The sequence below is a fragment of the Epinephelus lanceolatus genome, chromosome 13 (genome assembly GCF_041903045.1).
Source record: "Epinephelus lanceolatus isolate andai-2023 chromosome 13, ASM4190304v1, whole genome shotgun sequence".
NCBI classification, from domain to species: Eukaryota; Metazoa; Chordata; class Actinopteri; order Perciformes; family Serranidae; genus Epinephelus; species Epinephelus lanceolatus.
In genome coordinates this window covers 33,727,016-33,752,653 of record NC_135746.1, presented here as the reverse complement: position 1 = coordinate 33,752,653, position 25,638 = coordinate 33,727,016, and the positions used below count along the sequence as shown (strand labels likewise).

At 40.8% G+C, this 25,638-nt stretch overlaps 2 protein-coding genes across 9 annotated transcripts in view; one reads left to right on the top strand and one right to left on the bottom strand.

Moving 5' to 3' along the window:
- Positions 1-5,243: 5,243 nt before the first annotated feature.
- lft1 (lefty1) lies at positions 5,244-7,621 on the bottom strand. Its single transcript, XM_033649468.1, has 4 exons — positions 7,357-7,621; positions 6,891-7,137; positions 6,476-6,715; positions 5,244-5,770 (listed from the first exon to the last, which is right to left on the bottom strand). The coding sequence occupies exons 1-4, from the start codon at positions 7,619-7,621 to the stop codon at positions 5,446-5,448; spliced, it is 1,077 nt and encodes a 358-aa protein (XP_033505359.1). The 3' UTR covers positions 5,244-5,445.
- Positions 7,622-15,507: 7,886 nt separating this feature from the next.
- The window catches only part of cdc42bpab (CDC42 binding protein kinase alpha (DMPK-like) b), a 92,583-nt gene continuing 82,452 nt past the window's right edge, over positions 15,508-25,638 (top strand). For all 8 annotated transcript variants that reach the window (XM_078174060.1, XM_033649126.2, XM_033649127.2 and 5 more), the window contains exon 1: positions 15,508-16,484. In XM_078174060.1, the coding sequence (XP_078030186.1) occupies positions 16,307-16,484 (178 nt within the window). In that variant the 5' untranslated portion in view covers positions 15,508-16,306. The remainder of the gene's footprint in view (positions 16,485-25,638) is intronic.

Genomic DNA, 25,638 nt, shown 5'->3' with positions numbered 1-25,638 from the left:
ATCTAAGTAAGCCATTTTTAGTACATTTTGCCTTTTTAATTCATTTGTTTGTTTTTAAATATAGGTCTTTTAATTTGTGAGTTTAGTTTAATTAGGGCACTGACTACACTTGATTCTCAGGAGGAAGTGTGGTTTTTAGAGTCTCTATCAACTGTTCCTCTAGTGCAGTAGACTTCTGAAAAACAGCTAGCACTGACAAGTCCAATGAATTACAAACCAGAACCACATTAACAGTTGATTTTTTTCCATTTATATTTCTGATTTTAAAATAAACTCCACTATTTCAATTTTTGTACAAATTTGTGATGATGCTAGTTCAGCACAAACGTGATTGAAAGCAGGCAGGGTTACTCATTTTCACCAGCAAACCTAAAGGGCTACACAGTGTCACAACACACCCACTACTAACACCACCAACAGTTCATGATGAGCTTTTTAGACTGATGGGAAAAGAACAAAAGTAACCTTTTTTTCCACCGTAAAGGCATGATTTAGAAGCACCCCAGAGTTCATGTTGGTGACTGTGTGGCCCGGCAATAATGGCAGCTCCTCACCCAACAGCTCATAATGTGCCACATTATCCTGGCAGAGGACGCCCTGCTTGTGTTTCAACACTAGAACGTCAGAGCTGGAAAACAGACCATCACAGTAGATCAGATGAAAACCCAGTGGTGTGTGTTGATTGTTTTTATTTTTTACCTGCCCATGTTGATATTTAATAAACATGTAAATACTTTACCACTATTTCAACCATGCACGAATGTTCATTAATTAATTAATTGACTTGGAGTATTAACTGTATTGTGATTAAGAAAGTGTTAGTTTGCCCGAGTACTGCTGTGTGATGAATTGTCGACTATATTTAAATGTGTGGAGAGTTTGTGCCCTCCTGTTTTATTGTACCGGATACATAAATCTAGCAGAATGCAAGCTTTGAGTTTACAGTATAACCTATAATACGACAGACACTATATTTTTATCGCTTTATGTTGCAGGTTGTATATCAGGTCTTTTATTATTAAACCAACAATGCAAAAGCTTTGAGACTTTTTTGAGATTTGTTGTCTTTTCTATCTTACAGTTTTTGATATTTGTGTTTCGAAATTTGGGACTGTATTTTATTTTTTAATTTGTCTCAACTCTATTAAACATAAAGAAGCTGGTAAACAGTGATTTTGTGGTTTGTTACAGATGTTCTAGAGCCTGGGTCTTCAACAGGGGGTCTGTGAATACCATGTGGTCTTCAGAACTACTGCAGGGGCGCTGTAAAATTGTTGTTGGATAATTTAACTTTTAAGTTGTTTTCCAAAAATGAAAATATGTCTGAAAATACACATACAACATATTAACAAAGATAAATCAGCCTATTTATGAAAAAGTTATTTACAGTACACAACATCAATGATAGGCTAACTGCTACAAATGAAATGATGTGCAATAGTGTATGTTAAACTAGCTAACGCTAAGTCACTGTGTGGCACTTAGCAATAACAGAGCGATGAACTAGTTAGCTAACGTAAAATATATAGGACAATTATCTGTATTATTATTCCATGTGTACAGACATTGGGTCGTTTTGTAACTTTTAAAGACACCTCTGACGTACAGTTCGCCTCAGAAACCGTTGACCCAAGAGCAGAGGGTGAAGCTAACACACCTAGCCATTCTACAACTGCTGCTGAATTAGCAGCTAAAGGTGAGCACAAACGAGGAGAGACCCAAAAATATTCAGTAATTATCTGAAGTGCAACTCAATTTTATACTTTATATGTAAGTCACGGTCCCTGCTCTGTCTCTCCTCGAACTTAGGGGTCCTTGGCCTGAAACTTCGTAGCCCCCTGCTCTAGAGGACAGAGTCTAATGACATTGACATGATGACATGACATTTCCTCAACCTCTTTTCAGTCATTTTGAAATATATTGACAACTACTTGAGGGATTGCTGTGAAATTTGATTTAGACATTCATGGTCCCCGGAGGATGAAATGCTATAACTTTAATCCCCTGACCTTTGAAATCGCACCATCATCAGGTCAGGGGATTAAAGTTATCACTGTTTCTTTGAGGGCATATGATTTAAACGACAAATCAGAAAAGTTTCAGTTGTACTGGGAGGGGATATTTGATATCCCACTGCCATGGAGAGAGTTCTATACAAAATACTCCTGACAAGCTAAATGGTTTTTGGTTGGGGTATAGAAAAGGATGGAAACTGTTGTTTCTGTAAATCTGAAACTGAAGATATGTTCTATTTATTTTGGTCCTGTTGTCATGTGGTAACATTTTGGATGACTATCAAAAGATAGATTGCACCAAGTTAGATTTTTTAACCATGTGCCCTCAAACAGTAATGCTCAGCTAAGTAAGAAATGGTTGTCTGAGCATTGTAAATACTATTACAATATTAGGAAAAAGATTTGTTTTTGAATCGAAAGGAAAACAGCGATTGACATGACCCTTTTTTCTTTCCTTTTTAAAACATTTCTTTATGTCAGAAGGTGTTATTGTACAAGGCAGGGAAAATTGAATGACTATGAAATAAAGATGGAATAGAATAAGGCCAAGTTTAGAAGAAGGATGATCATGATATCATTGTTCAGTTGTTTTTGGTTGTTTGTTTTGTTGTTGATTTGGTTGTTTATGTATCTTTGATTTTTTTTTTTCATTCCTTCCTTTTACTGCTGTATGTCTAAGTCAGTGGTTTATGATGTGTTATAGTGTAGTTGTGTCATTTGTATTCGTATTGTTTAATAAATTAAAACAAAAAAGTTATCACAGTTCATCCTCTGGGGACCATGAATGTCTGAATCAAATTTCACAGAAATCCATCCATTAGATGTCAAGGTATTTCAACAAGAGATCATCTCACGACGGAATCGCTTTAGCCGCAATACAACAATCTGCAACTTAAGACAAATGCTAGCCAGGGTCTGAAAGTGTTGGAGGGTCGTGACCCCTTCCCTACCTTCTGTCTCTCTACTTCCAGTGCCCTTACTCAGACTCATCTTCAAACGTAGCCTTCACTTTGATCTCAACTACATATCTGTAAAGTTTTGTGTGTCAGGGGCGTAAAATGTTGGGAGTTATGGCCCCTTTCCTACTTCCTACCCACCTACTTATGGCCCCCTTATTCGGACCACACCTATCTTTGAACTCAAACTTCACTTTTGATCCCAACAACACACCTGTAAAGTCTTACGACTGCATCTTGCACAATTGTGACGCTAGTGTGGTGACAAAGCCTGACAATGTACTACTTCTGTGGGAGTTCGTGCCACAATAGGTGTCTCCAGCACCACATTTTGCCATGACACACACACACACATACACAAGGTGAAAACAATTCTAGCCCTGCTGTCGCGGCCAGTAATAACAGCCAAAATCTATTTAATTTATGATAAACTACCTGCAAAACTAATGACAGTCCATCATCCTCATCTGTACTTTGTTTTAAGTGCTAATTAGCAAATGTTAGCATGCTAGCACACTGCAACATGGTGAATACTACACCTGTTAATCATCCACATGCTAGCGTTGTTATTGCGGGTACGTTAGCTTGCTGATATGTTTAAGTACTGCCTCAAGGAGCTGCTTGCATGGCTGCAGGCTCTCTTTGTGTCATATTCTTTGCATTTCTCAATTACTGATGTGAGTAGCTGTTCAGTGACTTGGAAATATTCTCACAACCATTCTCTCATCTGTGATTTTTATCAATCTTTTCATGGAGTTGTTCGAAGTGTTCACTCATCTTCATATTTTAAGTTTAGTTACCACTGGATCATGCACATACTGGTGTATTTATACTACAGATACAGGTGTATGTACACTGTTACAAGTACTTTCCTTATTACTTAATGTGTGACTTCTAAAGACAGTTGACTGCACCATCATGTGTTTTTAATGTGCTTTTAAAGGAAGTAAATACAAATGCAAACATATATTGTTGGATTAAGTATTTGTAATGTATTTAGATAACTTGGCAGAGTCTGTTTAAGGGACAGTTCATCTGAAAATCAAAAATACATTTTCCTCTTACCTGTAGTGCTATTAATCATATAGATTGTTTTGGTGTGAGTTGCAGAGTGTTGGAGATATCAGCCATAGAGATGTCTGCCTTCTCTTGAATATATTAGAACAGATAGCACTCAGCTTGTGGTGCTCAAAGTGCCAAAAAATACATTTGAAAAACTCAACAGCAATGTCTCTTTGCAAAACGCATGACCACATTACATAAGATAATCCACAGACCTTGTTGGGAGCAGTTTAATGTAAGAAATAGCCGAGTGCTATCTAGTTCCATTATATCTGAGAGAAGGCAGACATCTCTATGGACGATATCTCCAACACTCTGCAACTCCCACCAAAACAATCTAGATTCATAAATAGCCCTACAGCTAAGAGGAAAAATATGTATTTTTTATGTGGGGGTTAACTGTCCCTTTAAAATGTCTCTTTCTGCTGGTAAGTGTCTAAAAAGCAACATGAAATCTAATTTGATTTATAAATTAACACTTTCTAAAAAGCAGCAGTATGAATCCACCATTTGCAGCACCACCTGCGTCTGTCCCAGTCCCATGCTTCCTGGTGTTGTTGGAGGTGTATGTTGGGAATCCACTTCCCCTCCAGACAGACAGCTGCTTGTCTTTGGGAGGGCAGCATGTTTACCTCCATCAGCAGCATATTAGTGAATGACAAGACCCCCCAGCCAGACAGCAAACAGTGCATTAGGTATTGGCCCTGATTAGCAACGTTTGGCCCGGTCTAAGTCTGATGTAAACACACAGAGGGCCCATTCTAGCTTAATGCGAATTGACTTCGTGTTTCTCCGTATGTGGCCGTGTAGCGCCTTCCCACTGCAAACAGAGCATCACAAGTAGGTTTGTCAACGCCAGTGAGCCCTCAGTGTAACAAATGTTATAAGTCATTAGGCAAATTATTTGCTCTGCTCCACAATTTCCTACAAGACCAGCAGCTGTATGTGACTGCATGCGAATGTGATCATGAATGTGAATGGCGCCAGACAGCGGCGCTCAGTCGGCAGCAGGGAGGAAAGAAGGAGAGCAGGAACTCTTTAAGTGAAACAAAATATTTTATTTTCCAAACATAAACTCATCCATATTATGTACAGCTTGAAAGTATAACACGTCAGACAGAATGTGACTGACTGCTACAGATTCAACACAACTCATACAAATCTGAATAAAAAAGATATCAAAATTTACAAAATATATAAAAAGTGCTTGTGGAGGAGGAGTTTAATGGCAGCAGGACTGCCTGTTGTGTGTGTGAAACTCCCAATAAATGTCCATTTAAATAGAAAGTACTAGACGTGCTGTTTAAAACCATTAAATAAACCAACACCTCAATGGAAAAACACTATAATATTCCTACAATACTTCCCAGCAGTCTGTGATTATAGGAGTACTACAGCTGTTCTCCATGACATCATACTATGGAGACATTGTCCATGGTGCATGCACACCTCTCTACAATCATATTTGGGAATTCCGCCACTTCTATCTCAGTGTAGTCCCCCTTCTTCACCAGGTACATGATGGGTAATGGGGCGCTCTCCGATGCCGTGCACCGCCTCTCGCCATAACCGTAGTTGCGCTTGGGCTGCTTGCAGCTTCTGGTGCACCTGAAGGCTTGGTAACCTGCTGGCTCAATGATCCAGTACTGCGTCCAGGTGAGAGCGCGGAAGTTGACGAAGTACTGCTCTCTGCAGCAGGTGTCTTTGTTTGTGTTGACGTCACAGTCGCCACGAGAACTGGGGAGGAAAGGATAAAGAAAGTTAGACTACTGTTCTAAAGTCCCAGGCCTGGAACATCTTAGCTACACCCCTGTTTGACACAGTTACTCAGGTATGATATTCATTATATTTAGTGGGTATATCAACAGAAAGATGCCTAATTAAAATCTGTTCAGAAGCAACAACTTCATCACATGGACCATCTTTAAAACACTAATATGTTACATGTGACTTTTGGACCCTTGTAGCCAGTATTTTGCAGCTACAGTTCTACAAACCATGAGAATGAGCAAGGGTGTGGGTATTTTTTCAACATTTGGGGGGACACATATGAAGTGCAGGGTTTGTGGGTCCTCCACCAGAAAATTTTGAGCATCAAAAACCTTATTTCCTCTTTCTTGCAATTTTTATGCACCATTTTGTGCTTCTTCTGCATCAAATTCAAGTGTTAATGTCTTTAATTTTGTCCAAATTCTGTCCAAATACTTCTACTCTGATGTTTTTAATGGGAGGGACAAATGCACATTTTCCAAATATTGAGGGGGTGCCCCCCCGCGTCCCCCACTGAAACCTACACCTATGAGAAGGAGTAAACTGACGCCCCTGCTGCCACACCACTACAATTCCACTAATGAATGTAAATGGCGACAGGTAAAAATGGAGGATATGGGTTAATTGTCACACAGCTACAATATCCTGTATATCAAAAGCTCGCGCCCTTACCCGTACTCTTCGAGGTTCAGTGTGTAGAGGATGAGCTCGGGCTTTCCCAAGGTGTTGTCCGTCTGTTCCTGGGTGGTAAAGCGCACACTCTTTGCCATCTCTGCCGCGTAGCTGCCAGGTCTCTCGCCCTCGATCCACACCTCCAGGTGCATAGGTGTCTTCTGCTGGGTCTTAGACCAATAGTGCACCGCCTGTGTCACATCAAAGCTCTTCCAGCCGGTCTCGTGAATGGGGATCAACCTGTGAACACGAGTGATAAGGGCGATTAATTAAAAGAAGATGAAACGGATGTGTCCTGGAGAAGATTGCAATTGAATTATTACTAAGATAACCCACTGAGACCGTGGGAGCGCCTCTTAATTGCTCTACAGTGAATATATTTTCCACACGTCACCATGAGAAAATGACCCCTTACCGTGAATCTACCAGCGACGTCCGGTTGGATCCGTTTGGCAGCACCTCCACCCAGTAGATGCTGACCCGGGCGTTGTTGACGGGCCGGTGGTTTTTCCTTTCCACCGCGAAGCGTTTGTGGTAGGAGGCCCGCTGGTAGAGCTTCAGCTCCGCCATGGTCACCTCGCTGTTATCCGGGATCCTCGCCTCCATGTCGAATACCATGCGATGCCGAGTGGTGTCAGAATACACATACTCCCCGGAAATATCTAAAACACAAAGCATTATAAGCGTTACATGCGATTCTTTCTCTCAAGTTGCTTAAAATGCCTGTTTTTTAAAGGGAGTTTGGTGCGTAAAATGGATTGCGCATAATTACGCACGTAAATAACTGTTTTCTTCTAACTGGTATCCGTGTCAAAGCTATTTTCATATGATTTCCTGCAAGTTACTTGTTATGTATTATGAAAAATGGGAGCCTCTCTTACCTGCATTGCCAGGGATCCCCCTCAGGATGCCCGCCAGGCTGGGCAGAGATCTGCGTCTCCTGCTGTGGTGCATCTTCAGCATGGACATGTACTTGTTTCTGATGTGCGCCGGGATAACTAAATTCTCCAAATCCCTCTTATGGATCTTAGGAACTTCATCCAAGCCAAGTTTCTGCAGCAGCGCGTCCTTCATATCCTGGTGCGTAAAAGCCTTGGCGAGACCGAGAAAAGCGGCGCAAAGGATGCAAGCGCGGAGGAAATCCATGAGTAAAAAAAAACAAGTGTGATAAAACAGCAGCACAGTAGCACAAGTCACCCAGAAATAGACAGTGTCCCTCTGACACTCCTCCGGCTCCCTTATATTGTTGCGGCCCTCCCAGTCGTTCGCACTTTGTCAATGGGGGCAGGGACCCTTATCAGAACAAAGGTGCGACAATACAGCCCCATCCTAAACAGGATATCTAAGTGGCCATACTTCAAACAGCAACAATTAGACTCGAATGCCATCCGCATTGTGGAGGTGTAATTTTACCAGAGTTACAGTAAAACTATGCTTGATGTCGGTGGCCTGTGTTGCATTTGATGTCAGAATGAGGATCCAAAATCTGCTCTTTATGGTGTAAATAAATAAATAAGATTATTTAGAGTCAATTCTTGTTATTGCCAAGCTTGTTTTCACATGCAAGGAATTTGCTTTGGTGTATTGCAAGAGAAAATGTCAAAAAATAACATTTAAAACAAAAACAAATATTGCAAAAATTAAGAGACAAAAATATACGACAGAATAAACTGAAATTTAAAAAAAAAATTACAATAAATTTGGATTATAATGAAAGGGCAGAGCAGTTTTCAGAAATGGTCATTTGTGCTTTGTGCATTCATCTTGATCATAGAAATTCAGACAATTAAATTACAATTTCTATGTGTATTTCATGTACACACACATATATATATATATATATATATATATATATATATATATACTTGTTCAACTATATTTTTGGAAGCCACCTGTATCACAAAGTTTAAATAGGTATGATGGTTAAAATGCACTTTCAGCGGATGTTCTACCCAAAAAGAAGAACAATAGTTGGATTTTTGTGGCACATAGGAACAGAAATATATTTAAGAATTGATTGTTAATGTCATTATACAATAGAGGACTGCACATGAAGTTGTATGTTAAAACAAAATGTATCTTACTACAAGTACAGTCAAAAACACACGTATGTCCAATCAAAGTGAATGCTATCTTTATGGTTTTGTGCACTTTACATTAAAAAGCATCCAACAGTGTTTTCACTGTTGCAACTTTGGTGTTTATTTCACAGTCCAACAAATTGCAAAATCCTCTCAGTGTCTTGACATTCAATTATTCCCCGAGTTGAAATGTTTGTCTCTGAAGTGTCCTCTGAGCTGCTACACATGCGTCCCAGACAGACATCTCTTGACCCTGCAAACCTCAAGTGCCCTCTCTTCAGTAGCACCCTTGTCTACACACACCCCACACTCTGACGTGTACATTCCACTGGACGATGTCAGGGCCGGGGCAGTCTGGCAACAGTCTGTCACACAGCAGGCTTATTTCTGTCTGGGCAGCTGGAGAGCAATTTTGTCCTGAAAAAAAAAAAGGTGGATGAAGATCAGGACTAACAGAAAGAAAAAAAAAACACAGCAGGCAGTCCAGTCTGTTCATTTTGGCACAAGTGTATAACAAGGGTTCTAGGAGGAAGTAGTGCAGAGCTCGCAGGGAGGAGGGGGCATAGAGGATTAGATGTTTATTCCGAGCCCTGTCACCCATTCTTGGCCCTCTCCAGCAGATTAAAATTATTAGCCAAACAGACAGTTAATCCAGGGGCCGGGGGGCCGGCTCGGATGTGGATTGGGGCAGGCTCTTCACAGGTTGGTGATTATCTGATTCCATTGCGAGGATTTGCCTTGCCTTTTTTGTCACACAAACATTAGAAGAGGGGTGCTCTCACTGGCTGCCCCACAAGGCCCTGCCTGCGGTTGTGTATTGGGCTGTGTTTGCTTAGAGATGTCAGACAGACTGAAGGGGCACACAGGAAGAGCAAATGACAGATGACTGCCAGACCCGCTCGCTCCAGCTACTGCCTGCAGCTTACAAACAAGACAGATTATTAATTAGTGCTGCAGAGCAGACCTGATACAGTCCATGTATGGTACAATGCAGTGCTGCAAATAAAACAAATTTAAAAAGATCAGAAAACTTGCACATGTGCAAAGGCGATTATGTGTGTATGGAGTTAAGACTAACAACATTATTAGACTTATAATGACTTGATAAGTATGATCTCAGTGCTGTTTTGTTTGTGTTATAACCTAATTAAACGCAATGTTTTCGAATGCAAGTTTGGCAGCTTTTTGTATGATTGAGTGAATAAATTAAATTTGCAATGGCAGTTTGCAATTGTGCATATACTATAATCACTGGTCTCAAATATAATGTTATTTTCTCGTTCTCAGAACATTTGGCAGTCAAAAAAATAATAATTCTTACACAATTAGTCCAGAAAAAAGTTTAATAATGAGACACTTTATTTCTTTACTTAGCTTATTTAATGGAGATAATCAGGGGTGTAGATTTTCTTTCAACATGGCGAGCTGTGACATATGTGAAACTGGAAGTGTCGGGGTCTAAAGTTTTGAGCAACCTACATTTTATTTTCTGTATTTTGGTGATTTTTTTGGTGACGCACATGTTCTAAATATTGAGGGGCATGTGTCCCCCTGTGTCCCCCCCAAAATCTACACCCATGGGGATAGCATTGATCAACAAAGAAAAAATTGCAAATAAGAAATAGCCCTGGCTAGATGTAAAAAGGCCTAAAAAATTTAATGCAACTACATTGCTTATTAAAATTATGTGATAAATATGCCCAAAATAGTACAGTAGTAAATAATGTCACAGTTGTACACAGTTAAGTGATGTTCTTAAAGACAGAATCAGTGTTTTCAAGTATTGAGAAATGAAAAAAGGCAACATTTTAAATGATTTAATTGGATTTTATAGGATTATAACCCTGTCTATGACACAGTTAGATCCACAACAGTGGTTGCTGGTCGCCTGATGTCAGAGCCATCAGTGCAGACATGTAAATTCCGAGCACACCCATGGCCCAGTCCAGCCAGTGCCTGTCCTCCAGACCCCTGGTATCCTCTCTGCCTCACATTACAACCCCTAATTCGGGAAATTAAGATGCCCTTTGTGTGATATTTCTCAGTCTTTCTTCCTTCCCATGCCAATCAAAGACTAGTTGCCTAGTTCAAAGCTACATCTGATGCTCCTAGGTGCCATTTCTTTTCAATCAAAGGCCAACAAGCTCCCACAATCAACAACGCAGGTGTTAATTAACATCCAAACATTTGCATTCGAAAGAAGTCCAATTTATAGGCCATCCCCTTCCATTTGTGGAACATGAAATCCCCTGTGCTTGCAGAGACTGCTGTTTGTATAAGGCCCAGTTTAAATGCTTACATGAGACAGATATTACAGCAGAAACACTTGGATACAGTCTGGCTGTTTCCAGTTGACTTTGCACATATTATATCAGCATGTCTTTGAGAGTCTCCCTGGGAACGAGGCGGAGCTGCTCCAAAGAGTCAATATTGAACTTGTGTTGGTGGTCAGCGCAAATTCCTCATTATTTACATCATGGCTGCATTGTCACCCACTTCCTGATCTATTATTGTCCGCTTTATCCTAATATCAAATATTTAGAGACATGAGCCGCGCTAGTTTGCACTTTAATGGCCCATACAAACCTCTTGTGTTTTGTCACCGCGGCTGCAGACGTCTCTCCGTGTCTGGATCCATCCGTGGAGGCGGCAGCCAGCAATCACTGATCAGTCTGTCAGAGGGGAAAGCGCTAGACCTGTGCAAGGACAATACAATTATTGCTCAATGGCCTCCACATGTAGACAAAGTACAGGGCAGTCTAATTGCATTTCACACAGCTACTGAGGGCCAATCAGCGCAGAGACTGAGGGTTTAATCCCAGTGTAGACTTAACCCAATAGGATCAGACATGATTAGATAGGACTAACAATAAATATTTTCATTAACTTTTAATTGATCGACACAGGGGAGACTTGTGATGTGCAGGATACTAATAAGGAGTGCAGATGCAAAATGATGCAGACAGTTGTATAGGCTCTGCTGGGTGATAATTTCTATGGCTACAAAGGCGCTCAATAAACATGTTCTGCAGGATATTGATGTTAGATATTAATAAATATATACAGGGGTTGACTAAAACTATGCAAAATATAAGACAGCTGCAATAACCTTAAAAAACCCTCAGCTGCATGAATGCTATTTGCACAGCAGAGGGCGCTCTGGTGACACTAGAAAGAGGTGGTAACGTTAAAGGGAACATCCACCCTAAATAAAATAAAATAAAATAATTAAAATTAATTATTGGTAAATAAGATTACAATTAAATTAAATCAAAATTAAAATAAATAGAATAAATAAATAAAAAATAATCAAACAAAATAAAATACAATAATGCATTTTTACTTTCTTAATCAAATTTAGAGAAACGTATCATTTTTTTGTCTACTTTATTTTTATTCCATTTTCCTTCTTTTTTTGTTTCATCTTCCTTTTTATTGTTTCATACATTTGTTCATCCTATTTAAAAAATATTCTGTTCATCGGAAATACATAACAAATATATATGATTTATATTTATTCGGAACTGGATTACATGGTTACGGTTTTTGTTTTTGCTTTTGTTTATTGTCTGGCTTCCTGTTGCCAGTCAAAATAGGAAATAATATCCCTGTAAAATCAGCAGTCTTTCATTGTTTACTGTCATTACATCATCAAAAGTTGTTTTCTAAAAACTCCAAACTTACTCCAAAACATATTAGATTATTTTAAATGTATTAAAATAACAATAAAAAAGAATGTCCACTGCATTTTCCCACAGCCCAAGCTGATACAAGCTGATATTGATGTTGCTTGTTTTGTCTAACCAATACTCCACACCTTTAAGATTTACGTCAGTCCCAAAGAGAGGTGAGCCATAATAATACACTGAATATAACAAAAAATATCCAAACTGTAGGTGTACATGTAATGCTGATTTAAAAAAAATCATATTCAAATTAAAACATAACTTAATGAAAACACAATACAACAGATACTATGTATGTGAATTCAGTTTTAGAGTGGATTTTCCCTTTAATAAGGTGACCTGGTTCAGCGGTGCCTCACACATTACAAAGACTCATAAATGTTGTGAAAGAAAGGGAGAGAGCAAAGATGTTTTTGTTGCTTATGCAGGATACTTTCCCAACGCTCAGTCATCTCCCAGTGGTTACACATTGTAAAAAGATATAATCTGTTGTTTGGCTGTTTCTGATAAACAGTCCTGCCAAAGCTGTATGCTTCAAATTACACTCAGTCACCATCAAAATCTATTCTGTTGTACACATCTTTTTATGCTAAGTTGTTCTGCGTGTGCTGCTTGTTTCATCACAGTGCTTCTTTGTGCCTTTATTCTCCCTGACACTGCAGAGGCTTGCAGACAGAATCCATTTAAATAGTTTGTGAAGTATAGCAGTGCCTTATTTTATGTTGGTCTTTACTGGAGTGTGGCACAGAGACACAAGGCTTCTGTGTCTGACTCCCTACCCCCCCCCCCCCCCCCCCCCTACGATTCAGTTGCTATGCAGGCCGTTAATCATTAATAGATGTACTTTGAGTGGAGATAAGCACCTAACTTCAAAAGGATGGGACGATGATAGCTTAGAGAAACACACTGTGGCTAATAGAGCTGGGTGATACTGTAAAATATCAGTTTTCACTCAGTACTATCGTAATGATTTATGTGCTGACATTTAAGGCATGGCTGTTACTGTTTTCATACAACAGCTATAATGAGAGTATGATGGCTATTTGAACAGACGAATAGGTGCAAATAATCAACCACTTACATTGATAACTGTTTGATTCATCTGTGGATATGAGAGGTTTGACAGCCTGCAGGAATACAGCAGTACTCAGGCTCATTGGAAAATTCAACTCTAACCTGCAAACCTGTTTATCTTAGAGTTTGCTCTCAGCATTAAGCTTCTCTTGCCCGTGAGAACAGTCTGAGCAGCAGGAAATCCGGGACACACTCGACACACCTTTGACGCTGAGAAATGGGAGAGTATAGGTGGATTATAATTCAGTGGGCCTCTGGACTTGGAAAAGCCCCCCCCCAACCCCTTTAGGGCTGGCATAACATGCTGTTGTTGGTTCCCCACAGAACTGAAGGGCCCAAACTATGTAGAGTGCTCAGCACTATATAAACCAAGGGGGCAGAATCACCCTCTTCAAATATATTATGAGGGTTTCTCTCATGTGACATATATTCAGAATGAATGATTAGGCTATTCCTTCAGTTTTATTTTTTTACAGGACATCTGGGGCTCTGTTATTGCCCCAATAAGTTCTTAAAAAGTTAATCACAGCAATTTCACACAGAGGCTCTGGCCAGTAGGTCTGCTCAATACACCCGTGTAAGGGAGGCAGACACAGTACAAGAACTGCAGTAATATTGCGTTATTTTCAAATGCCAATCACATTTTGGGGCTGTTGAGACCACACATAGTTGTCGAATTTACCATTTCTGATGTCATGCATGAAAGGCGTGTAGGCATGCAGAATTATTTGGATATAACTTTAATGTGGATGTTGTTGCCATAATGCCATAAAGTCCCATTAAAATGTCAGAATTTGGTAAGTTTAGGCATCACACACACATAGAAGCATGGATGGATTACTGAACGGGCCTACGGGGCACAGGCCAAGGGACCGAAAGTGTCAAGGGGGCCCCTGGCCTTCACTTGCAAAATGTCACTCAAATCGTCAAGTTAAGTCAAGTCACATTTATCATGAATGAATCTGACTTGACTGTCTGAGTGAGGTAAAACAAGTACCAACTAGAAAGAGACTCAAAATTACCATAAAGTAGCACAAAACCACAAAGAGAAAAAAACGCTCCACAGAGGCTGTGTGTCCTGGTCCTATGTAGGACAGGTGGTGGGGCCCTTTGCATATCTGTGCCCAGGGGCCCACTATCTCATAATCCGCCCATGCACAGAGGCAAAGGATGACTGTACTGCTAATGTGAATGTGGCCCACTTGCAACAGCTATGAGGTCTGAGCACAGGTAACATTGACGCAGACATCACATTTGCATACAGGCATGTCTCATAATATGAGTGTTTTGTTGCCAGTTAAAGGGACAGCAGTCATTGTTATTCCAGTCTGAAGGAAATGTGTCCTCTCTGCACCACGTCACCAGCAGACTGACAGACAGCCCGCAGTTTCCATTCACAATATTGACAGCCCCCACCATCACCACCACCACGCACCCCCACCCCTTGCGCACAACAGATGCTGTGACGGACGCCATGATGATGATCTGGGATTTTGCCTGCAGCAGCAACCAGAGATGCTACAACACCGGGCGATGGTCTGCTAACTGTAAAGGACAGGACGGATTCAGGCAAAGCAAAGATGGCCGATTTGAGGATTCGGCGCTCCACGCATGCGTGAAAGTTGGAAAATATCGACATTCCTTGTAAAAAATATAACACATTACGGTCTGTGAGGGCGTCGCGTTGCAGATGAGACATTCAACATCGAGTGAGAAAGAGGTAAAGTGTTTTTGGGAGGATTTACAAGCTGTGTTTTTGATGTGTACAAGCGTCGTCGCGAGCTAAGCGTCCATTTGTAACTCATTCATATTTTACAACCGGGCCCTGCTTCCCATAATCCAGTGCGACGTTACGGATAGAGCTGTCTACTTGCTTGTCTTTCCCGTCGAGAGTCTCTGGCAGCAGGCTGCTGGTAGCTTGACTGTGCAAAGACGGCAAGAAGCGACCGACCGGCGGGGGAGGCAGGCAAGGCAAAGGAAAGGACAGGGGGAATTTAGGCTGTGTCCCGTATTTGGAATAAGCAAGACTAGACTACAGCTTTGCTCCTGACGTGAAACAAGCTCCTCTGTAACCTTCAAAAAAAGGACTCGCATTTTTTGACGGCTAACTCACTGTTAGCTTGTTGGAACTCTTGAACTAACCGTCGTGTTGAACTGTGAAGAAACTAGGGACGTTTGTTTTCCGGACGAAGAATGGGATTTAAAGAACATATCTGCCAGCACTGAGTTGTGAAAACAAGGGAATATTTTCCAGTTGGATGGAAAATTAACCATTCTGTCGAAAGGGGCCAAATTCAGTTAAGCTCTGTTAACACTGTGCATATTGTGTGTCAGCTCCTGGAAAAAGGGGGCAACGATGGCATTTAGGAAGGAAGAATAGTAACGTTAACGGTAGCTCGCTGGCTAGCTAAATAGCTAACCTAGCAGGCTGCTAACTAAGCCTGTGTCGCCCTTCCATTCCTGGAGCAGAGGAGGGGCGCTGGGGCTTTGTAGCATTGCAGATCTGCCTTGCATTTTTGGGTTGCTGCAAGAATGGAGAATCTCAAATATCTGCCACAACAACTCAGGGGGATCTTTTGAACCGTAACGACTCGATTTTTCTACTACTTCCCACGCAGAGAAGACCAGAAAACTGCCAGCTAACGTTGGGATTTCTTTAAAAATCAGCCGGCCCGGGGCAGCCAGGGTCTGTAATTGTGACTACTTTTCGCATATGCCCTGTGGGGATAGGTATTAAAAATGGGGAAGTGCTTCACGTCTTAGATACTGGATCTTGAGAGGGAGATCATGAACAGGCCGGTTTTAACGCGGAATTAGCCCCGGCTTGCCCTCAGCTCAAAGTTTTTATTAATTTTGTGACACATTCAAGGTGAAAGAACTTCTGTACAGGCCCGTCTGTGCTAACTAACAGGCCGAGGTAGGTGTTTGCTCATTTCCCTCCCCACCACCTCCATCATCATTACTTCAGAAATCAACAAGCCGGAATAATCATGTCGGGAGAGGTGCGTTTGAAGAAGCTGGAGAAGCTGATCCTGGACGGGCCAGCTGAGTCTAATGGCCAGTGCCTGAGTGTGGAAACGCTGCTGGATATCCTGGTGTGCCTCTACGATGAGTGCAACAACTCCCCGCTTAGAAGAGAGAAAAACATCACGGAGTTTTTGGACTGGGGTAAGCAGGAGTATTTTTTCTTATTTCCTCTTGTTTGGCCTGTGCATCCAGCCTCCCTGTCTTTTTGGTAAGATGATAGGCTAATAATGTTGGTGGTGCAGTGGCCCTCCCTTTCCCATCACATTCCTTTTATAGTAGTAGTGGGGCTCAGTTGGCCTGCTCTCTTCTCACTCAAACCCTCCCTAAAACTAAAAGCAAGGACACTTTACTCTTGTGTAATTAAACGTTTTATATGTTTAGTAAAAGAACTATACATGACGGCATGTTGAAGTTACAAGAACACACATTAAACAGAGGACATGTCTGATTACCAAAAACAGATATGCTCTGAAAACAGTGGTTGACAAAGTTGACAGCAAGAAGGACTAACCCAAATACACAGACGGACATTAACTGTAGTGAGGAAGATCTTACACAGGCCCACTCAGAGTTTTGATATGAATCCAGGAAAGGTCTCATAAAGATGTCCTATCCTCCAGGCTACCATTTATTCTTATGAAAATGCACTCTTACATAATTTAGGTGCCTTTCTGTCATTGCACCAACCCTCTTTGCTACGCTTAGGTTTTCAACACTACTTTGCATGCCAGTTTGTTTTTCTTTTAATGGGCGTGTAGGTGAAAGCTTGTTGATAACCTACCTAGTTGTCTCTCATCAGATAGACTTCGTTATAACAGAAAAAAGTAGTCTTTTCTAACCATTATAGCATAGGTGCATACCCCAAATGTTTCGCCCATGATTTGGTTAGTTTATAATCAGGAAATAAGTGAGAAAATAATAATGTGAGACATTTTGTAACTTTCCCACTTTTCTGGTTAAGGCAAGGTTTGAAAAAACAACGCACAGGAAGGCAAGAGGACCACACACACACACACACACACACACACACATGCACTCAAACAACTCACTCATTTGTGCAGAGGGGTTGTGTGTGTGTGTGTGTGTGTGTGTGTGTGTGTGTGTGTGTGTGTGACATCGGGGGTTTAGTTTGTGCATGAAGCAGGAATGTGAACAACTCACCTTTTTTATCTGGCGCAGAGGCCCAGCTAGCTGCCGGAGCATGCCTGGCTGGCCTGCTTGTCTTGAAAGAAGTGCTGCAGCAGTTTGAGGCGGTGCAGGAGCAAATCATTGCCCTGGATCGAGACGAATTAATAACATAGCAGCAAATTAGAGAGAAAAGTGGAATGGAAAGAAAGTGCAGTTTGGCATATTCACTGGCATCTTCTACTTTTTCTTTATTTGCGAACCAGTTTAAACTCAAATGTTAAACAGGCAGCAGTTTGGCCCGTTACAGAGCGGCAGTGTCAGACAGACAGGATGGCAGTTAAACTGGTCAAATGGTGGTAAAGTTTGGCTGTGGCTGCTAAGTTGGTTTACCCCACCAGCCACCATCTGGACAACCTATTCTGTGCTAAAAATAGAGCTATGCTGGCTGGTAAAATACTGGAAGTGACTGGATTTGGTGATTTTTGTCTCTGTAAAGGGATAAAGAGGTACTTTCCTGCCTGCTTAAAAGCCATACCTGACTGTGTTTAGACATTACACATGTATAGTTTCCTTTAGAACATCCTGTTTTCCCCAGTTGTAAGTCCTCAGCCGATCTGCCTCATCTTTTACAACAATGCCAGTGTGCCCTGGCCTTTAAGGAGAGGTGCCCTGTGCTTGGGTGCCAAGTGGTGACCACATCCTGACATTTCCCTGTGTTGACAGTAGAAACTCTCTGACTGAACCCAGCCAGACACAACACACAGCATGCAGCTGTGTCCAAGGTATCATAGTCCTGTTGAGGTCCCACGTTGGTGCTTGTTATGATCTGCTCCAGTGGGACTTGTATGATAATCCTCCAGTTTCTACAGCTAATATCAATTAATTTAATTAAGCTGCAGTGTTTGTATCTCAAGGTCAGTGAAGCTGAAATTGCATAAACAAAATTCACATCAAGTGGCTCTAATAGAAGTACCCAAAGGGGTCTTAATTTCAGTTGTCCTCTCCCAAAATAGTCTTGTACTGTACTCCTTTAGTTTTCTCACTACAAACATGAGAGTCATATATCACAATGCAACATTAATTTCTCTTTCCAAGTAACTTAGGTGACTGTACAAACACTGTCTCCCCCATTTAATAAACAATCTTTGCCATGTCCTGCTGTTAATAGTTAGACAAACTGTACCCACTTCTGACATTAGCAGACAGCCATTAAATCGAGGAATGCAGCTGATCTGAAACCCTGTCCAAACAGATGAACCATGGTGCTTCACATGCCACTTTTTACTTGCTTTCGCATACATATTCCTCTCTGTAGCAAAATGAAAGATGGCTGTAAGACACGTGTTGTGGCTCCAGGAGGAGGGTACCCATAGAGCTCTAACAAGGTCCTAGGATGCTTGGCTGTTGCTGTGCTTTTGGGCAGGATGATCACTTCTATCAGGCTAAAAAGTAGATTGTTGCAGTTCAGAAAATGAATTAAGAACAAGACAGCCATTAGTGGTCCCTTATAGGTTTATGAAGACAGTTTTTCAGTCTCAGCGGGTGATTTAGATGTAGTATTTTAGAAGTGTCAGCATTTGCAACATGGTCAGAAACATGAGGGGAAAAAAAAGGAAACATCACTTCTGGAGCTGGCAGCAACAAGTTTGTAATTGGGTAGGATAGGTATGTTGGCTGTGTTTGACTTTATAACAATAACAAAATTTGGGATTAAGTTTTTTCAACAGTATTTGTCTAAATTTAATGTAGGGTGTGTCAGCTTGATGACAAACTCAAGGAGGATAGACATCCGTAATGTTTCACATGCAAGTTGCTTTTCACTCTTATCATTTTACTGAAATCATATTGTATGATTTCATGTAAGAAATAAATTGATTGATTGATTCTCTATCGAGTAGCACAGAGCCAAGTTAACATCCAATGTGAGCAAAGACTTCCAAAGGTTCTTATATCAGGGCTACCTGAGATAAGTTTAAGATCAACAGTTTAAGGGAATGATTAGACATTTGGTAAACATGCTTTCACAATAGGGCAAGTGGGTCAAGAAGTCGGTTTTTACTTTTTTACTTTGTATGGTCATTTGTTGGTTGATGTTGTTTAATAATGTGTTGATGTTGTTTTGAAAAAGAAAAATGAAATATTCGAAAGAAGTCAGTTTTTACTTGCCCCTATACAAATTGTTTCATACTTTAGTGGTTATCAAATAACAACAAAGACTTAAGTTAACTGCCATGTTGTGACATTTTTTGGAATCTTGACATGTCTTTGAAAAATGATCCCTTTCATACACCTTGCTCTCAAATTTGCAACCAATGACGTAATACATAGTTGGAATTTCACCCACATTCTCAAACGCCACCCAACTAAACTTGTGTTTCCAGGATAATTGAAATGCTCGCTTGTGCTTCGGCTCATAAACTATCTTTACCCATCGTCATTTTCTCGCGACTACGTGATCGGTACTGCGCATGAGCAACTGTGAATAGAAATGAGAAGGAAGCAAGATGGCTCATTCCTTAGCTACATCCACCATCAACTCTGGAATGAAAGTGTTTACATCTTTTCTACCACTTGCCTGATTACATACAACAACTGCGTTGCTTGATGTACTAACCTGACATGGATCTTTACTTACCTTGGACAATGGGATGTAGCCATCAACAAAAATATGGTATAACAGAGGTCAAGTCTTGTTTGGGTCAAAGGAATAAGCAGCCCTGTGTTTGGACAATTACTAGCTAAATGTTAGCTGAAGAAGTGATATAATGCCATTAGGCCCCCCATCCATACTTCCTAACAGGGACAGAGAGTGCACATGACTGATTGTAGCCTATAAGGAACAGATTGGATCAGACAGATAGCATTAACACATACTCAAAACACAGTTTAATCTTACATACAGAAAAATGGTTCAAGATGGGCCTCATGAAACCTAAGACCTCTTCAACTTGTGAGTGATCTGCCTTTGTCAGACTCTCAATGGCTGCCTCTGCACTTCCAGAATGCTCGGACAGAAAAGATACAACTAACACACCAGGCCCGTGTACATTTTTGTGCTACATAGACACAGCCGTGACAAAGGTTCAGCGATGTTTCCTTTTCTTCCTGAGAAAGTACATGAGCCAGAGAAGAAGCCAAACATTTGTATTGGGTTTGCTTTTCTTCTTGTTTGTTGACCTCATTTCAGCTGAAATAGAGACCCCTACATGACCTGCAGCCACAGGAGAAATGAACACGGGAAAGTACGCTGTATCCTGACTCCTCACATATACCACAGGAGTTACTGCGATTTCACGAGCTCAGGCCTGCGCTTGCATTTGTTCTCTTACGACCTGGCATGTGAAATTCAATGTTAGCCAGCTGACTTATGCCAACATCTTCCTCATATTTAATTTAATCTGGTGTTTTAAATGAAATGAATTACATTTTGTCTGTATTGTTAATCACCGCAAATATGACAGGTGGCTTTGTAGAGTTAGTATGAAGGTTGAGCATCATTCCTCAAAGAACATGACGTTCTCCACTGAACAAGCGATTCTCAGGAACTGAAGTGCATGACTCTTTCACTTCGATCCATTGATCATGTGGGCGGATGTCAGTGTCTCTGTATATTTCAGCACCAGTAATGAAGTTGATGTCATTTTGATCTGATTACACTCTCAGTATAATGTTCATCTTTATTTATTGATTTAGATGTTTTTTGCACTTTGAGGAAGTCTCCAGTTTTCTAAACAGGGATTTATGTTTTTCTTTGGACACAACCCTTGCATTCATTTGTCATAGATATCCTGTTTTCCTACTTTCCCCCCATGATTTCCTGCTTTTTGCTTTGTCCTGATCTCATTCCCCATTTTGGGAAACACATAGCCGGGCAACTGAATGAAAACGGGCAGCCATTGCCAGCCCACAGTTGGCAAACACGGGGAAGGCCGCCTAACCTTTTCTCAATCTAATTCAGCGTTAGCCCACAGTGGCCAGCTGTTCAGCTGCAGCTGATGTGTGCTCCACCCTGCAAGGCTTTCATTGGCAGCATGCCTCATACACTATTCACAGTGGAGACGCACACACATGCACACTTACACACACACACTTATTATTGTGGTTTTGCCTAACCAGGCTATGTCATAGTTCACAGACTGGAGTCCCTCCCTGTTATTCCCGTTATTGGACAGACCAGAAAAGCTGCCACTACGCCTATGAGAATTTCAGTTGTGTTGCCTCCAAAAAAGAATTTTTGTGTCACGAGGTTTAAAATTCTGCTCTGACTGAGGCTATTACACCCCACCAAGAATCAACAAGGCTGTATGCAAGGCTAGCACTTTAAACCTCTGGCTTCATGTATGTACATTAAACATAGTGCTGTTGCAGTAATAAACATGCATTTAGATCAGGCTAATGATTGCAGCTGCAGAAACATTTGTGATCGTGCACAGTTTGGTCAGCCCATTGTCTTATTTAGGCAGAGGTAAACAAGGCTGGGGATGTACTCGAGTGCTTGATTTTGGCAACCTATGGTGGATAATAAAGTCAGAATGGAGAGGTGAACGTGCAGCAGTGTTTTATTGTGTTTGGGTTATGGTCTGGACTAGGTGCTTTTAGATTGTAATAAATTCCATAAAGATAGTTAGGACATTGCAATAGAAAACAGTGTAATCAAACTGAATTTGTCACTGATGGCCATTAGCCTCGCAATCAATTAGGACATGGTGACCTGAAGGAAATTCTCTTTGTGTTACCCCAACAAACATGGGCTAGCGCAGTGTTTATTTATTTATTTATTTTTTAAGATTTTTTATTGTGTATGTGAGTCTATTCAATAAACACAAGTAATATTTGAACATTTTTCCCATTGAAATTTGACCGGAAACCCTGGATGGCAGGGAAATACATATTGGCATGACTGGCAGTTAAAGTCAAGTCCACACAAGATTCAGTAATCTGAATCTTTGATATCCTGAATGTCAACATTAATATGTGACTTTAAAATCATGTATGGCCTGGACTCTATCAGGGCATCCATGTTACCCCTCTAGTTGTTCTGCCGTTTCCTGCCTGGCTGTCCGGTGGTTACCGCAGGCCCAGAGAGCAGGAAGGAACCACAAGGACTCAGTGAGCTAGTCCGGACCCAGTGGGTACATGATGTCATACGAGGAAGTGGGACAGCTGTATCGCATTGTGTCATTGTGTACTCTGTGGCTCACTCAAATCCAACATTTCGGTGTTGTTGGGATGGTGCAAGGTCATCAGCTTGTTTATTTCCTCGCTGGTGGATTCCCCTTTCACACTAACTCACGTACAGTCAGTTTGCTCACATGAACACACACACGTTTTGAGTCCTTTCTGTCACTCTTTCACACACACAGTCACACAGATACTTTCTTCCGCTCTGCACACCACACACACACACACACACACACACACACACACACACACACAAACACAGCCTTTTCCATTGTCCTGAGTTCACTCACAAACAATCAGACATAGCAGAGGGGCCCATGTAGACCAGCTCTTCTCCTGGTGTCCGCTACTTCTCACCCGAGTTTAGTATCCCAAAGGGAGCAGTCCAGCAGCCACAGACACTTTACTATGCTCCTTTTGCCCTCTACATTTCAATTACTGTAAATTAAACCAGCAGCATTCCAAACAAACCTGCCAAAAGAAGAAAAATATTATAAATCATTAATTTACAGAGGATCAGAGTTATTTAAAGTATCTATTACATCAGTAACGTTTTGAATTTTAATCAAATCAATAGCATCTGTCCTCAGACCCTTTCTGCCTGGTAAAAATGTCTTTCAAATTCCATGCCTCAGTTTATAATGTAGGCTTTCTGTTAAAGGTTGAAAGCATCCAAGCCTAGATAACCTGATGACTTTATCAGGGTTCTCAGACTTTGTAAAGCTCCCTGCACAGCCACAGAAGACATAGGCTGAGTATTATTCCACTTGAAGGGTATGCTTACCTTATATGTAAGATCAATGGCGTGCCCCTTAAAACTACAAACAGCCATTAGATGCAAGGGGTGTAAAATACGATATGATATTTTATCAATTCTTTGGACAACGATTCAATGTTTGCTGGTATCACAAAGTCTGTCAAAATATGATTTCAATTTGATTCAATTCAGGGGCCTGCGATTAATATGAGATGATCAGTTAATATCCTCATTGTCTTTTTCTTGACTGCTTTGCATGTTTGCCTGGCGTTAGGCTGCTAGCACTGTTTGAATGTTCAGGAAGGAGGTGTGCTTGAATGGTTATGGTGTCATGAACTTACCATGGGAGTTTCAAAATTAAGGCGTATCTTAAAGATGACAATATGTATGGATGTTTCCACTTTGCATTGATGATATTGGATGGTTGATCATTAAATCAATATATTAATCCAGATTGATGTGTTATACAGCCCTAATTGATACCAGCAATAAACATTCTGTCAGAGTATAAATGAAGCAGTCTTTCCCCAAAATTCAAAAAGTGACTTTCATTTTGGAGAACAAAAATTATTAGATTAAGTAAAGTCATATTATGAAATACTGAGGATAGAGCTGCAACAATTAATTGACTAGTTGTCAGATATTAAAAGTAATTTTCCAAACAATTAATTAATTAATCAGTTTGAGCAATTAAAAAAAGAAACAACCTAAATTTCTCTGAGTTCAGCCTCTTAAATGTGAATATTTTACTCTGACAGTAAACTGTACATCCTGGGGTTGTAGTCAAAACAAGAAATTTGAGGACATCAACTTTGGCTTTGGTAAAAAGTGGTTGACATGTTGTTTTTTTTTACCATTTTCTGGCATTTTATAGACCAAACAACTTATCAGTTTATTAAGAAAACAATCAATCAATCAATGGACAATGACAGTAATTATCAGTTGCAGCCCTAAGTGGAGAATCCAGTGTGTTTTCTTTACAGTCTGTGACCTGCTGTTGGCTAGCTCAATCATTAATTGTAACTTTGAGCCGACAGTCATCTGATTTAAGGTTATTAATAGCTTTTCTCCACATGGTGTATCCATAAAATACTGCAGGGATTCCAAGTATGGCTCAGATTAGTCGGCTCTGTTGGGGAGATTCCAGTAATTTAAGACTTTTTTCACAACATTTAAGTTCTAATGGCACTGCTGGTAAGGTATGGTTAATTAAGGGGTAAATCCGTAACAAAGATGGCATTGCTGCAGGCTGTTCTAATTGTTACCTGAACCGCTACCAGTATAACACATGTAGAATTGTGCATGGCATTTCCAGCATCTGGGTATTTCACAGATGGCCTTTAAAAAACACTTAGTCAATCTGTCTGGGAGCTTTGTAGGCAGAGAAATGCCTGCTGCTAATTGTGATGTGTCATCACAAAATGGCAGGGGAAGGGTTGGCTTCCTTTCTTCGTCTCCCAGAGGACACACGGCAGCACAGGTCATTAGCCAGCCTTTCAGGACCCTTGGGATCTGACTGCAAATGGCCCCTCCTCCCCCTTTCCTCCTTTCTTCACCTTCACTTCCTCTCATCCTCCAATCTAGCTTTCTTCCACTCTTTTTCTCCCCCATTCTTCCCCTGCAGTGCCTGTTAGCTTGGTTTGGCTGACCTCTCCACTCAGCTGTCTGTCCATCACTTCAGCCAGTGTTTACTGACCAAATGAAAATGAACCAGCTCGGTTGGCTGCGTTGGCTCATTATAATGTTTCTTTTTCTACTGCAGCATTCTTTCAAAATAAGTTCTTCTCTAGGTGGACCTATTTTAGCAAGAAGCTCAAGCAACATGCTTATAAAAAGATGTATTAGCACAAATTATGTCATGGATTCTGTCCTACTATGAATCAGAATCACTTGGATTTTGTACACCGTCATCTGCATCTTTATTACTCTAACCTCAATTACTGCTTTTACTCCAGTTATTGTAGGCTGTATCAAACTCCTGGCATTAGCATGCAAGATGAGTTTGATTTCTGGGAAATTCCAACAGGCTTTTGTGCTACTTCTAGCACTTTTAATCATTTGTGAGTTTGCCGTTCCGTACATGCTGAAGGAAAACCGTCTGCTCTCCCCGTAATGACTCTTCAGCTCAGAGGAGCAATTAGCAAGTCTTCCTTTCGTCTGCCAGCTAAGTCTACACCAGTGACACACACATACACACATGGACACCACAGACAGAGCAACATTGTTTTC